Raw genomic sequence first — 15,000 nt, 5'->3', positions numbered from 1 at the left:
TTTTTTACTCTGGGCGGGATGTATAGCAGAGAAAGGCACGGGGGCTGGTATGTACGTCTGCATGATGCCAAACATGCCTTAGTCAAGAATGACAGCCTACACATCCATGTAGAGAGAAACAAACTGGTCTTACATCAAACACTGGGTCTCAGTGGAATAAAATGTCGGTCGTCAGCTCAGTCAACTGTCCAATATGATGCTTAGACACCGACGTTCAAAGAGTCACTCGAGCGAAAAGGTACCTTTATTGCACAATACTTGAGGCATACAGACTCATAATCATCATAGAAATTTTAAAAATATATATATGTGCTTCTTAATCCTGGAACAATAAGAAGACCCTTTTCTGAAGAAGAGAGAGTTTACATGCATTCCGAGCACACGAGACTGAATTAAACTAGGTCTTCAATGCTCTCGAGCAAAGTGGAATATAATATGACTGCTTCTTCAGCCGTTGTGGCCATATTGAGGTTTTGCTCTTGCATTATAATCGATACTACGTGAGTGAACTCTTCAACACAACCACTTCCTGGAGACCTGTGGCAACAACTTTCCTCTGCAACATCGACATCATCAAGGTCTACAAACTCCTTGAGGTCTTCTCCTCCAGTACATTCTGGAAAAAGAAAAGCATGTCGGGTCGACCACCGGGTGACTCAGCATTGGTGGATGGCCTTATCTTGTGCAAATTCCACAGTACAGCTACTTTATGAAGCTCATTGCGAATCACAGACAGAAAACAGAACTTAAGACATTCCTCTTGCACTACATCATCATCACAGTAATAACGGCAGTCCCTCATATCTTTAAAAAAGCGAATCCACCAGTCTGCACAGCCCCTCCTAAGAATACCCCACCATGCTTCAATACGTTGATTGGAAACTGACTTGCCATACAGAAAACTTTTATCTGCAGCCATTGTGTCATTCCCGTCTCGCCTGAAGAAGCGCTGTAGAGCTGCAACGTATGTATTTTCTGCCCCACAGTCCGCTCGTATCATCTTAGGTGTTCCTCCGATTTGCCTGACACAGTCAACGAAGTACTGTGCTATGATAGAAGGGTCATTGTTAGAAGGGCCGACCTCTAACCACATAATACGTCGGCTATACCCGTCAATGGCGCCGTGTACACAAAAGCCAAAGGGCTTTAACTTGTCATATCCATCAATATGCCATAGGTGATTTGGACCCTTTGTTCTGTACTGTCTTCTCTGCAGTCTATGTCTTGACCGTGCAGCTACACCATCAGGATCTAATATTTTTAACAGTTCTCTCACCGTTTCCTTATCAACTACAAGCCCGTAGTTAACTACAAGCCTTTGAGTCATCTGCCTGTATCCGATAGTGCTGCCGCTGCCCCGTAATTCCTCTTGAACTGCACGACAAACCTGTCGTGGATCGCTGCTGTTACCTCTCCTTCTAAGACCACGAGCACGCAATATTCGCTTCAGCTGGCGGATGCTTAACGTTATACCGTGTAGCAAGCCCAAAAAAGTAAGATCTCGTCGTAGCCGAGTCCAGTAGAAAACTATTGTTCAATCAGTGTGTCTCGCTCAACCGGCTGATTATTGAGGCTCAAGGCCGATAAATAAGGTGGAAGAACCCCAGCACTTTCCGTTAGAATTGCAATAAAAACCAAAAAGGAAAGCCTTGCTGTCGCCATTTTGATTTTATTCGATCACAAAGTCGAGAAAAATGTTGGTCACAAACCGAGCAAAAAGTTGAGAAAAAAGTCGAGAAAAAAATCGGGAAAAAAGTCGGGAAAAAAGTCGAGAAAAAAGTCGAGAAAAAAGTCGGGAAAAAAGTCGGGAAAAAAACTTAAAGGCGAGAAAAAAGTCGAGACAGAAAAAATTGAGCGCAAAATTTGAATGGCCCTTACTGGGCTCCGTAGTACAGTAAGTAATGTTCGTCTGGTCTGTGTATTATATCTAACCTTGACTCCCTTTGTACTACTTAATTTATGCCCAAAGTCCTTATCCTTGAATCCCTCCGTTTGATGAACCTACACTAAGAATTGACATTCCCATCACTAAAGCACGAAAAAAAACATATCTCTACCCTTCTCTTTGCAAATGTGTTCGAGAATTTGTTTACGGAAATGGGCAAAACCCTAGTGTGATGAAGTTGGATCGATTTTAATCGTTGCACAATTTGATGTTCAGGCAAAAGAATGGTAAAACATAGAAAACCTTGAGATTGCAAAGGAACTATGAGCTAATTTATGTACAGGGAATCAAATAGACGAAACAGAACAGCATTGGCTTGCTTCGTACTTTATTTAGCTTTTGAAGGCCTTTTAATTGCAGCTTATCAGCATCAGTGCTAATTATAACGATGTTTTATTGTCATCTTTGTTGGACGGCTTGCTCTTCTTGTATTTCGCGAGGAGTGACTTCCTTGAAGAACGGAAGTCGTCGTTATTCCTCTCGGGTGCGGAGCACGTTGATGGTTTTATGTAAAAAGCGCTATGCTTTTCCAAAACGGGCCAAACGTCGTACCATTCCTTGACATTTCCGATCGCACCATTACAGTCGTTCCCATAAGCTTCAATTACGTCAGCTCCCAGCTCACGATTCCACATATTGAATGACGTGAAACGAATCGGAAACGTGTCCTCCCAAGGATTGTCTAGACCTAATCGTCCGCCTCCTGCAAACCTTGTACAGGCTACATTTTGCCACGTTATTGGCGACTTGCCATCGATGTACACATGAAGTAAGTTGTTCAGACCGGACCATGTTACGCAGATGAAATGCCAAGTTGGAGTCACCATGTATTCTTGAGGCCACGGCACAAAGTATATAAGCGGTGCTCTAGTAGTAACAGAAGCAGAAGAAAGGTCATGTATACTTAATTAGACAACAAATGATACATATTTCAGGAAAATGGCAAGGCTTTTAAAATTAAAGATATGTTTTGACAAAAAGAACTTTTTCTATCGTCAGTTGCAATGTGGGTTAAATTTGAATTTGTCAACCGTATAATAACTTGCGCAATGTGTGTAACTGATCCGTATGAGAAATTGCCTTATCCTAACAGTATACTCTATTACCCTTTACCTTCAGCCGTCCGATCAGACTTTCACTGTTTTATAGATGAATATTTCAGTGTCTCTCAGTGATCTTTTAAACTCGGATCACAACAGCTACAAATTTAGTGGAATCGCATAACTCAGAGTCACATTTTTACTCGAGTCGCATAACTCATAATTCTCGCACTGTGGCTGGTTATGTAGGCGAGGTATTTAGCGTGGAATTGCAACTCTTGAATGCGAGGCTTTGGGTAAAGGTGCTCAATAGAAAAAGCTTTCTGGGATATTATGATTTCCTACAATAACTGAATTCGCTTTAATTTAAAGCTTCTTTCTCTCTAGCTTGTTCCAGGCTCGCAGATAGTCGAGAAAACGAAAAGAACTGCGTGTGAACACACGCAGTTCTTTTCATTTTCTCGACTATCTGCGAGCCTGGAACAGGCTACTTTCTTTCACTCGAAATATTAATTATTTCCCGACGTTGAGGTTAACACTTAAGGATCGTTACTAAGCTGAGAGGCAAGTACTGTTATCAAGAGCCATTATGCCGAGATTAAGTAGAATAGTTTTAGCACATAACAACGGGTGACCTCGGCTGTAACCGACCCCGAAACGTTTCAAAACGTTTAACAAAATCGGTAGCCGCACTCATACTCTCAAAGCGTGAGAAACAATTAAATAGCAACTTGCATGTGTCGACTCGGATCGTACGTCGGAATACCTGCAGTTCACTTAATACACCTTTTCAGAGAAAACTAAAAAAATGATTGCTCAGTAACCCTGTCAGATGTTAATAGTTTTGGTAGCTAAATTGAAAAGACGTTTGTAAGGCATTTACTGTCTAGCTTTTCTCCTTTTTTCTTGTCATTTATTCGAAGTGCACTTAAAAATGTTTCTGAAAATTTCCGTTGTAAAAAAGTATACTATAACAGTTTGTGGCCATACATTTTAGTGCCTCCTATCCCCCGTCAATGATTTGGTATGTACTCAAACAATTATTAGTCACCTCACAGCAGTGTCGGTGTAAAAAGTGGTGGATATTTACCTCCATGATATTGTGAACGCCAAACCAGATTCACTTTCTTTGTTATCCGCAAAATGCATTCGCGTATACTCGGTGTCGGATAAGTAATATATCCCTGGTGAGCGTGTTTGCTCCTTAGTTCCGCTGCCGGATAACTCTACCCAAAATGACATTGTGTACTCTGACATTCCGGGCATGTCTGTATCAAAGTCAATTTCCTGTTTGGTATCAAACCCATTTCCATTGATTTCAAAAGTTTCTGCAACAGTTTCGTAAAACAATTCAATATAATTTCCAAGAGAGGATTGTTCAGTAAGTCTAGAATACTTTTATAACAGATATCATCTGTAGTGATTGATATGTTAGTAAGAACTGCAGTTGCATGTAAGTACCAACGCAAAGGTCGGAGAAGTTCAAGATTTCACCGTCAACGCCTGGCAAATGTCCGTAGTTACTAAAACATGGAACGACCTAAAACCACCTAAAACCATCCTGATCATCTACAACCACCTACAACCACCTCAAAAAAAATCTACAACCACCTACAATCACCTCAAAAAAATCAACAACCACCTACAACTACCTCAAAAACATCTACAACCACTCACAAAGAATCAAGGACCACCTTAAACAAGCCATAATTGTCTAAAATAAGCGAGACGACAATATGTGGTTGCCATTTAGCCAAAAAATCCGGATGGAATGGCGCTTTACCTTGCATTCCATCATGTAAACCGAGCTAAAATCGTGAGAAAGGGACTGGAAACGGAACGATCTTCACGAACTTCCCGAATTCCGGGAAATAAAGTGGCAACATTCATAGCAGTTTGAACGACTAAAAAAAAAAAAAAAAAAAAGGAACCCCTTCCCTCTCCCAGAGAATAGTCACAAACATACGACGGCTGGTCAGAGTGATTGCGCTTGCGGAAAAAACCTGTTTTGTCCCGGTTTTGTCGCTTTTGTTCGGTCGTTTTGGATCGAGGGATTTGAAAGCGCGCGGAATTCCTGGCTGGGAAATTAATTTGATCAGCTGGCTGGGAAACCAACCAATTTTGTCTAGCTGGCTGGGAAATTTCTTGTGTGTCTTGCTGGGAGAAAGGAACAGATAATGTTTTCCCAGCAACACTGAAAAACACCTGAAAATGCCTTAATAACATTTATTTTCATTAACTGGGGTATAACAATACATTTTACAACAAATTGGTCGTTGGGTGCCCCTGACCCCTTTATTTTTGGACCAAAGCCACCAAAGCACACATAAAACACCAAAACTGTGAAAGGGCAAAAACAAATTGTTTGAGAGCGGGCCCCCACCTTACCTCCAGGTCTGGATCCGCCACTGTAGTCTGTATCATAGATCTATTAGTGGCAATTCATTATTAATTCATAAACCCCAGTTTCTCCCTGCCATCTTTTCAAACCCATCCCGAGCTTTCAGATAGTTGAGATTTGTATCGGGTTTACAGTGGTATCCATGTGAACTAAATTTCACTTTTGGATTGCTTCACACCCTCGTGAATTAGTAATGCAAGAACGTTTAAGTGTCACTCGTGCTAGAGTAATCATGAAATGCACCCGAGTTCATGCGATTTCCGATACTTACCATGACAAACTTCCTCAGAAGTCACGAAAGTATTTTTAGGACAATGATCTAAGCACGCGCCACTTTTAGTGTCCATGGCAAGTCTGCAGGCTTTGCAATCCGTATTTTTTGGACCTGTGCATCCTAAATGAGAGAATTAAAACTTCTGTCACGCTAGATAATCTACCAGTGTTGAAGGAGTGTTGAAGCAATCATCGCTATTGCGGACGCTTTCACGGATAATCCGCACCACTGCTAAAATTAGCAACAAAGGAATAAAGTTCACAACTTAAGCGCAGCCAGGATGAGACATGATCAAAATACCGTGAATAAAAACCTTCGCTGGCTAAAAATTAAAAAAAAAGTACAACATGAGCTTTCGGCTGTCGATCTATAGCCTTCGACGGATAAAAGTGGAATGCAGAATGATAAAATAAAGATGCAAGATAAAATATTTAATATGTCATGACCAAATCAAAGCCAAGAATCGTACCATTCAAGAAACATTGAAGGAATTGACACCTTTGGTCTCCGCCGACACTCATGTATTTCTTGAAAACAAGAGCCCAAGCTCTTGACACCAGGCTGACGACAATAAATTAATTTAAATCCACTACACTTGTCAAAACGTTTAATAAATTCCTCAAGCGACATGGAGCAATAATTCAGAAGTTTGGTACTACAGTACAGGAATTCAGATCTGCGGTCTATTGTTGACTTACGTTGCAGTATCTTTTGTTAAATTGTGTTTCATATATCATCTAGGTACCGCAAGTTGGTGCACAGCGCGCGCAGCTCTCTTTCTGCTGTAGCTCACGCGCTTTCTTGCTTGCGTTCACCGTCTATTTGAATTCAATAGGGACCTTAAGCACGCGCGATTTGAGACGCGGACGGCAACCGGAAGTTAGCTGTTTTCCCTTTCAACTTGTCTTCACGCAACCACATTTAAATTGCTAAGTATCTTTTCTCCATTAGAGATGATAAGTGCAAAAATCGGTGAGACACCACTGTCCTGGCACGCGAAATGTTCTCTTCCGGTTGCCGTCCGTGTCTCAAAAAAGCGCGTGCTTAAGCTCCCTAATGTTGCGTGTACGTGCATTACTTCTTTGGTTGACGTGTACTACCCGTCTGTTGTGTTTATTAGGGAGCTTAAGCAGTTTTTGAGACGCAGACGGCAACCGGAAGAGAACATTTCGTGTGCCACGATAGTGGTGTCTCCCAGATTTTTATACCAATCATCTCTAATGGAGAAAAGATACTTAGCAATGTAAATGTGGTTGTGTGAAGACAAGTTAAAAGGGAAAACAGCTAACTTCCGGTTGCCGTCCGCGTCTCAAAAACGCGCGTGCTTAAGCTCCCTATTATCTCTTAGTTTACGTTGGTTTCCTTAGTAATTGTGCTCACATTGTGCGTGTCCCCTCCAAAAATGTTCTACGATTGGTATGGGATTTAATGGAGCCGAAACCAATTGTGGAATTGCACGCGTTTCAGGCATCCTATTTATGAACAGTTACAGCAGTTTGATATGAATTTTGTTCTAGCAACTATCAATTAGAGTCTGTCTCGTTGGAATTATGTAGGAACCTAACTTTCCTGGACAATACAGACATTCTCAACAGCCTTCTGTGATAGCTCACAAAGCCAGAGATAGATAACCATCAGCTCAGTGTAACGCATTAGAGAGCACAACATCCAACTTTTTTGAGGGGCAACCAATTCAACAACAAATTTATGCATCATGTTCAACATTTCGTATTCTTCTTCTCTTCTTTAGGGAAATCAAAGAAAAATCATTGCTTGTTTCAATCGGGCGCATTTTGAACCTTTCTGAGCTTCTAAAAATTAATAATCGTGGCACGTCCACTGTGGCTTTCAAACAAGCACCACTCAACGGCCATCGGCATATGTGACGTATTTTTTACAATCTCACTAGGCCGCCGCAAAAGCTATAGGAGTACTTGAAACACTAGCTTCCCCCAAGTTTCAATCAATATTTATATGGGAGCATCCAGTTTAGCATAGCTAGTTTAAATTCCTCCGATAGTAGGCGTCTAGAACCCATGGGCACCGCCAGGTAATGACCAAAACCGATGGCCAGAACCAAGAGATTGAGGTGAGGGAAAATATACCCCATACATGGCCGCCTGTTATTTTTTCCCCTTTTTCCAATCAATTTTCAGTACAAAATGCCACTAGTTGGCACTAGTATGCCACTAGTTGTTTAAAGAACGAATTCCGATTGGTCCGTCTTGTGACATCTGAATCGTGAGGTCATGTGGCTGAGGTTAAAAATAGCTCAACGCGTGGCGCCAAATTTAAAAATCGATCAACAATAATTATCAGGAGGCATAGGGATATATTCTCTTACTTTGCCCTCTCTTGCCAGAATTAACTAGTGACTGAGTGAGTTGTCGAGATCACGTCGTTTACAGATCGGATTTCCGAACACCTGCCGATTTACTTAACTGAACTTACAGAGGTGCTCGCAAAGTGGATACTGTTGCTTAACGGCAATAGCCACAAAAATGTAAAAAAAAAGGTAGCACCATAATAGTTGAATTCTGTAGTTAAAAACAACAAAACATCAAATCTAAAACCATTAAAAAAAAAACCGCAAGCCAGTACTGTCAAAACACATTTTCAGCGGAAGCATTAAGCTTCACGTACAATAAATAATTATATAATACGTCAGTCATACCGAGATATTTCCAGATGAGTTCCAGATAAATTCGCAAAGTTCGGTACATGTTACTTAAATCTTGAAAAAGTTCTAACGGTTAAGGTCTCTGCTCGGGGATCCCATCCCTCCCTTCCCCAGTCTTAATAGGTTGTCAGAAGGAGTAGCACAATGATAGATAATAATTAATGGGTGGGCTAGTACATCTTTCCAACCTGCATTTATGTTATCACACAGTCATGCATGGTCAGGTTTCTTTTGTAGTAATGATGTATAGTAAGGAACATACATACGCCGTAAAGGCGAGCAATGAGAATCACGGGTTATATTTTCGGAGCCACTCAATCAACTTTTCTTTAACTACTAACTCGACGCAGTAACCATGACTGCAGGAGATTTGTACTTTAACGACTGGAACTAGACAATAAATATATCTTTGAGAATAATAATAATAATAATAATAATAATAATAATAACAATAACAATAACAATAACAATAACAATAACAATAATAATAATAATAATAATAATTTAATGTTTAACGGCAAGTAGCTACACGATCGTCTTACCTGCTGTGGGATCACAAGTTACATGACATTCTTCAACGCAAAGGCCTGTTGGATGATCCTCCCTCGTTTTTCCCTTACAAATTGTTTCGGTAAGTCTTCTAGACAGCAGATGAGCATCCATTATCTTAGCTGGAAGGTCTTCAATACCAAATCCATAAAATCGAACGCTTAAAGGCTTAGAATCCCCCTCTACAACGTCTCCAAAACTAAGAAATACGTCCCCAGCATCTGAGCTTCCCTGGCTTTTGCCGTATTCGATGCGGACAGCCTTGTTCGACTCTCTTAAGCAGACAAAATAGGACTGGTGTATGGATACCGCCCCAATACCAACAGCATTTTCATCATCGATATGTGCTTTTGATCTTGATGCCTGAAACAAAAAAAACTGTCAATCACCTTTAAGTCTAGCTTGAATTTTGAAGAACTGTTAATTCTTATCATTCATTTACTGTTCAGCCTTTTGTACGTTTATTATCGTTTTCGGTCCTGTAGAATATAATCACCCTAGGTTAACTTTCCATTAGACTACGAACGGAATGAGATAATTGGCTTTTTTGGGTATTATTATCTTTAAGGTACGTTAGAGCCAAGTTAATTGATCATCTTAATATAACTCCTGTCGTTGCTTCCTTTCCTTCAGGACAGGTGCAAGTTAAAGACCAGATTTCACTGGATCTCCTCAGCACTGAAAACACCCTACTTCATTAGCGTATTAAAAAGGCCATCGCCAGTACCGATTCAATCTCAACACATAGAGAAAACATATGTTCTTGTAAGACGAGGGGAAAAAGACTACCTGAATTTCTGGTCATATTAGAATTGTGCCATTAACCTATTGGCAAGCCAAGAAAGAAAGCAAAGCGCTATTCATCTTTAGGTACTAAGGCATTTAAAACCCACAATCAGGTAATACACGTAACATTGGTATCGCCCAAAGCGATCAAAGCTAAAATTTGAAATATTTCAAAGACAGGACAACAGCACAGTACCTTGTATATGTCAACTCTGTCGTTGGCTATTCGAACAGTGTACTGCGAATCCGGCTTTGCCGGAGACACAGCAAAAACCACATATATTGTTCCTTCTGAAATAGCTGTGAAATGTAAGCATTTTCCTGTTCCCTTTGGGTCAAAACGCAGAGCATTTGAAAACATAACTTTGCATGCTGTAATCGCAGGAGCTGGAGCAGAAGGATCCGAGCGACGTCCAGCTGCTTTTTCATGGTCAGTCTCCACTCGCCCAATAATGGAACCCTTCATGTTAGAACTTAAATCTGGGAAGATTTTCTTGGACTCTTCAAAGTCGCTGTCAGTGAGGACAAGTCTACCTGTCTTTTCTTGGAAGCTCAACACCAAACCAAGAACGGAAATTTTCTTATTTCTAGGGTTGCCACTACCTCCATTGTTAAAGCCATTGTAAAAGTGAACAATCCTTTTCTTATCATCAGTGAACCAACGATTGTCAATAAATCGAATGCGACGCACCATGTTTTTAGGAATTACCACGCCCCCGTGCTTTGAATCTTTCAAGTTTTCTTTCATGTCGATTATGACTTTGAATGGCACCCTGGTTGTTGTCAATGACTTCCATTGAGGCACATCCTTTACTTAGAGCAAATCTTGAAATTCAGCGTTATTGCTTGGTGCAAGAGGTGGCTCAGGTCCCGCCGCAGGTCGTGACTCTGACCCTGAGTCTGACTTTGGCTCTGGACATTTCAGGTCAAAGTCCGAGATGGAAATGGTGCCCTAGATAAAAGAAACTACTTATCACACGGAGTACATGCACTACCGTACCCCTTGGAATGTGAAAAAGCATGTGCTTTCACTTGAAATGTACGCAACCACTGCTGTGACGAACAGCGACTTAACCCATGTGACAACTGTGAACCAAAATTTAAATAATCCCAGCGGAGTCCTAGTGAAAGCCAAGTATCTTTTTGGCGTTATAGTCGGCGAGTTATAGCTGACTGATTCGTGTGTCCGTTTCAGGATGGCATCGCCCAAACTGCCAGTCTTCCCATAAGAATTTTATTCCCCGATTTTGCGATAAGCACCCTCGCCCGGTGAACACGGGGATCTCCCCCCGTGAAAATGCATTTATAGTCTAGCTCAACGGACTTCGGAATATTTTCCGTACTCAAATGAAAACGTCGTTTTTAAAAAAAAAGGTTTTCTTGTTTTTTTCTTTTTTTGATTTTGAAATAAAACATGCAACTACATACTAAGTTGATAATTTTCGAATTTATTGAAATGTTTGGCGAAGGAGCTGTACGATCTCTCCAATGAGTAAAATAACTTAAGAATTGGCATCGTAATATGCCAGAACTGTGATCTGTCCAAAAGTATACACGACGCTTTTTTTAGTACACAGAATAACCTTTGCATGGATTAATTACAATAAATTCCAAACAAACTCTTAGTATATACCTCTTCCATGTACGCTTCAATGGCCCTGTGAAGACTGGATCTTCTTCTTCTTATAGCCTCCTCTAATGCACCATGGCCATCATATGGGCAGTACACTTTCTTCTTCAACTGATCACCCTCGGTAATTTCATAGTATTTTACCAACTCTCCATCGTTATTTTCCTCGGTTTTTAATGACGTGGCGTAACCTTCACAACCCCATTTAACAGGTTCGTCTGGAAATAGGTCCGTCCCGCGAAAGTTTACCAGGTTAGTAATGGGCCCCATCTGGAACTTAAAAGCTTTAGGGTAGGAAGGAATGCTCGTCAGCCAGTGTTTGAATTCGGTTTTAAATGTTGGCGAGTATACATCTGACAAGATTGAAGCAATTTCTTGGCTCCCTCCCTGGGTCACCACTGATGTCGACGTAGTTTCAGTTGCCTTTTTGTTTTCCGAACCTGATTCAGAAGAAGATTTAGCGCCGAAACTCGAGAAAAGACTTTTGTATTCAGCTTCCATAGTTTTTGCAAAGTGCGTCTTGTCAACAGCAGTTTCCTTATCCATGGTTTTGCGAATTTCAAGCTGTCCCCCGAACTTTGATGATTTGATGTAATGAGTTCCCCATCGCTGCACGAAATCCTCTGAAGTTAAAGAAAAAAACAGAGTGAGAAGTCGACGCAGCCTAAACTGACTTAAAAGCTTTTTAGTTAAACACTACTTAAAATTGTTTTCCTCTTTAGTGATCATTGCTGGTTTTTGTTGACTACGAAAAAACACAAAGAAAACTCCCAAGAATTAATTTTAAGGAAAAAAGAAACTCTCTAGATAAAAGCAACGAGTATTTGTTTGATGGACTAAATGTAACATCTAAGTTACCCCTTTTGCATTCCCTGAAAGTAATACGATCATTATTTTTGTTACTACTGCGACAGTAGCTTACATCAAGGGCTCCTTCTAGACCATTAACAGGATTCTACATTCCTCTAATATGCATTATTACTGAACTCTAACAGCTTTTCCCTGGATATTTTGTATCAACACAGTGGCAATTCTGCCAGAGAAACTCTCAAGATAAAAGCAACGAGTATTTGTTTGATCGACTAAATGTAATATCTAAGTTACACCTTTTGCTGTTCATTTGCGCAAAATAGACATTCATTTACGTCAACAGTTGAAAATATACGGCAAATATACGTTCATTAGCACGTCCATGAACTTTATCAACGCGAACGAACTTTCAACTCTCTTTGCATATGTACTAAGGACGGTGCCTACTAATTGAAAGGTGTTTTTGCGCGGTTTACTGAATATGCGGGAAAAGTAGATCTTAACAGGTGTTATTAATCCAAAAAGAAAATTGGGGTAACCATTCATTTTTCGAAGATAATTAATCAACAACATTTGTAAAAAGCTTTAAAATACAAAGCAATGTATGGCATTCTTTTCCAGATTGAAGCTTAATTATCTGGCTACCCCCAATTTTCTTTTTGGATACCAAGAGCACCAAGTATCTTGAGATGCGCAGAACGTGTGCGCAATAACAATAGTTGGCACTGTCTTAAACATTTAATAGCATCAACGGATAAACAATTGCACCTTTGGACAATCACAGGTTTGCTGAAGCAGATATAAAACGAAGACATTTTACACGTACAGTACTGTAACAAACAGAGTAAGCTGTATGAACAAGTACAGTACTGATACTAAATGGTATCACGGGCTGGTCGTATGAATGGTTCAAATTGTGCAAATTGAAATGATGTTCTGACTAATTCTGACCCCACATATCGACTCCTCTTTGCAGTTTCGAAACTCACCCGATGCACTCCATTCTGGCCTTCAATGCAGGTGATGGGGGTCACACAACAGAGCTAAGCCCCAATTGATGGTGGGTATGTACGTACTCCATTTTTTTGTTTTAATTATAACGTTCTATTTCCTCATTCTAGTGTTTAACATTCCACCCACTTAGTTCATACGGTGGTATGTTACTTACGATACTTTATCGGAGAGCCAGGGGAGTAGTATGACAGGGGCAGCTCCATGAACTCTCTGAGAAAATTAAGACTTAGGTCACTGGGCTTGACTTCGTCCATGAATATCTCGTACCTTGAAATCAAACAAAATTAACAACGTTAAACACAAAAAACAGAAACGATAATTGAATTCGGTTAACGAGAAAGTTAAGTACTAGCGGCTGCAAGTGCTGGCGTGGCTTGCAAAAGGAATTTCTTGTTCGTGCTTAGCCCAACTTAGAGAACGAAGCGTTTACAAGATGCCAGGACAATTCAGAATTGTCCGCAAATATCAATCATAAATTTGTTAAAGTGCACTTAAAATGACGGCAGCCTGCAGTATGTTACCATATGCTGACAAACGTTTTTGTTGTTGGCGTTCAAGTGATTAGATCCTATCTTTCCTTCAATAAATTGCTCAAAATTACTGATTGTAGGAACTATTCACCTCACAATATTGACATCAAGTAACGCCAAAAAGCTGTCTTTCGTTTGAACTGAGGAGCCTCCCCATGCCTCTTTCACACCAGCATAAAAGCCAAATACTGAACCAGATACACCAGCTTCTTCCTGAAGAAATTTGCTGTATTCCTCTCGTCCTTGAAAGGTGTACAATGAGGCCGATGTGTCGTAAATTCCATGTACATTCATTGTGTCAGGGACATCAAAACCGTCATACCTACAAACGCATAACTTGTTTTAGTATGCATCTTTAGTAATTATACCTTTATCAGACGCAAACAGATAACAAGAACGAAATTTAATGATAAACAGTCGGAATCGTGAACGGCATTCTCAAATGTATTCACGTTAAAAATGATTTCAGTGATAGCCCGGCTTCATTAAAGTACAGCGCGCAAACCTACTGCACCTTCTGAAAGTAATACTATCATTACCTTTGTTACTACTGCGACAGTAGCTTGCATCAAGGGCTCCTTGAGACCATTAACAGGATCCTACAATCCTTTAATATCCATTATTACTGAACTCTAACAACGTAACTGAAGCTACGCGGGAATTTTGAGCAACTGACAGGGCATGTGAGGCACCTAAATTAAATTAACTCGTTCCAAGTTATCTCACGTTGCTTTATTCTTGCAGTTTCTTTGCACAATGCTCATCTTTCTTGATTCAGGACTGTACTTTCCTCGTCCGTCAAACCCTACACCCAGGAATGCTGCTCCATCAATCTGGTCCTATTAAGGTAAACAAATTATTTGAGCAAGTTCCTGTCAAGCCTGTTGTTGTGGCTTTTGCTAAAACGTTCTTAGATTATGATATCGTTTGAGCCATTTTCAGTAGAGAATTGCTTCATAGGTTTGCTGTGCAAGTTGCTAAAAACCTTCAGAGTTTGTGGACGAGTTTTGACGTGTTATTCCTCAAACTCATTAACAACTCATGAAGTTTAAACAAAGGTAGTAGTAACCAAGACGGTGTTAGATACCTGATGCTAAAACCTTTTCGCAATGATCCCCTTAGCTTAAGTTTCGATTGAGAAGATAGTATCATGTCTACAAAAGGCCACTGGTAGCCCATACTCTGGCCTTTATTTTGGCCAAATTTCAATTCAAAGTTCCCTAAATGATAGCCCATCAATTCAGGGCCACGCAGAGGTGTTATGGCAGTATACTATATCTGGACTATGCCAGATCTGAAATTAACCCAAGAGGTAGGCGGTGCACCGTAGCTAGCCGTGTC

At 40.4% G+C, this 15,000-nt stretch overlaps 1 protein-coding gene and 1 pseudogene across 1 annotated transcript; both read right to left on the bottom strand.

Moving 5' to 3' along the window:
- Positions 1–580: 580 nt before the first annotated feature.
- LOC138032471 (uncharacterized) lies at positions 581–1,327 on the bottom strand. Its single transcript, XM_068880174.1, has one exon. It carries the CDS (start codon positions 1,325–1,327, stop codon positions 581–583), a length of 747 nt encoding a protein of 248 aa, XP_068736275.1.
- A 942-nt stretch (positions 1,328–2,269) lies between these two features.
- LOC138038306 (uncharacterized) overlaps positions 2,270–15,000 on the bottom strand; it is a 35,888-nt pseudogene continuing 23,157 nt past the window's right edge.

Source organism: Montipora capricornis, chromosome 2 (assembly GCF_036669925.1).
Source record: "Montipora capricornis isolate CH-2021 chromosome 2, ASM3666992v2, whole genome shotgun sequence".
In the NCBI taxonomy this organism is placed as follows: Eukaryota; Metazoa; Cnidaria; class Anthozoa; order Scleractinia; family Acroporidae; genus Montipora; species Montipora capricornis.
This window is presented reverse-complemented; position numbering and strand designations above follow the sequence as displayed.

What these genes read in the sequence shown, in the direction of transcription:
- LOC138032471 (XM_068880174.1), bottom strand. Translation starts at nt 1,327, where the DNA reads ATGACTCAAAGGCTTGTAGTTAACTACGGGCTTGTAGTTGATAAGGAA.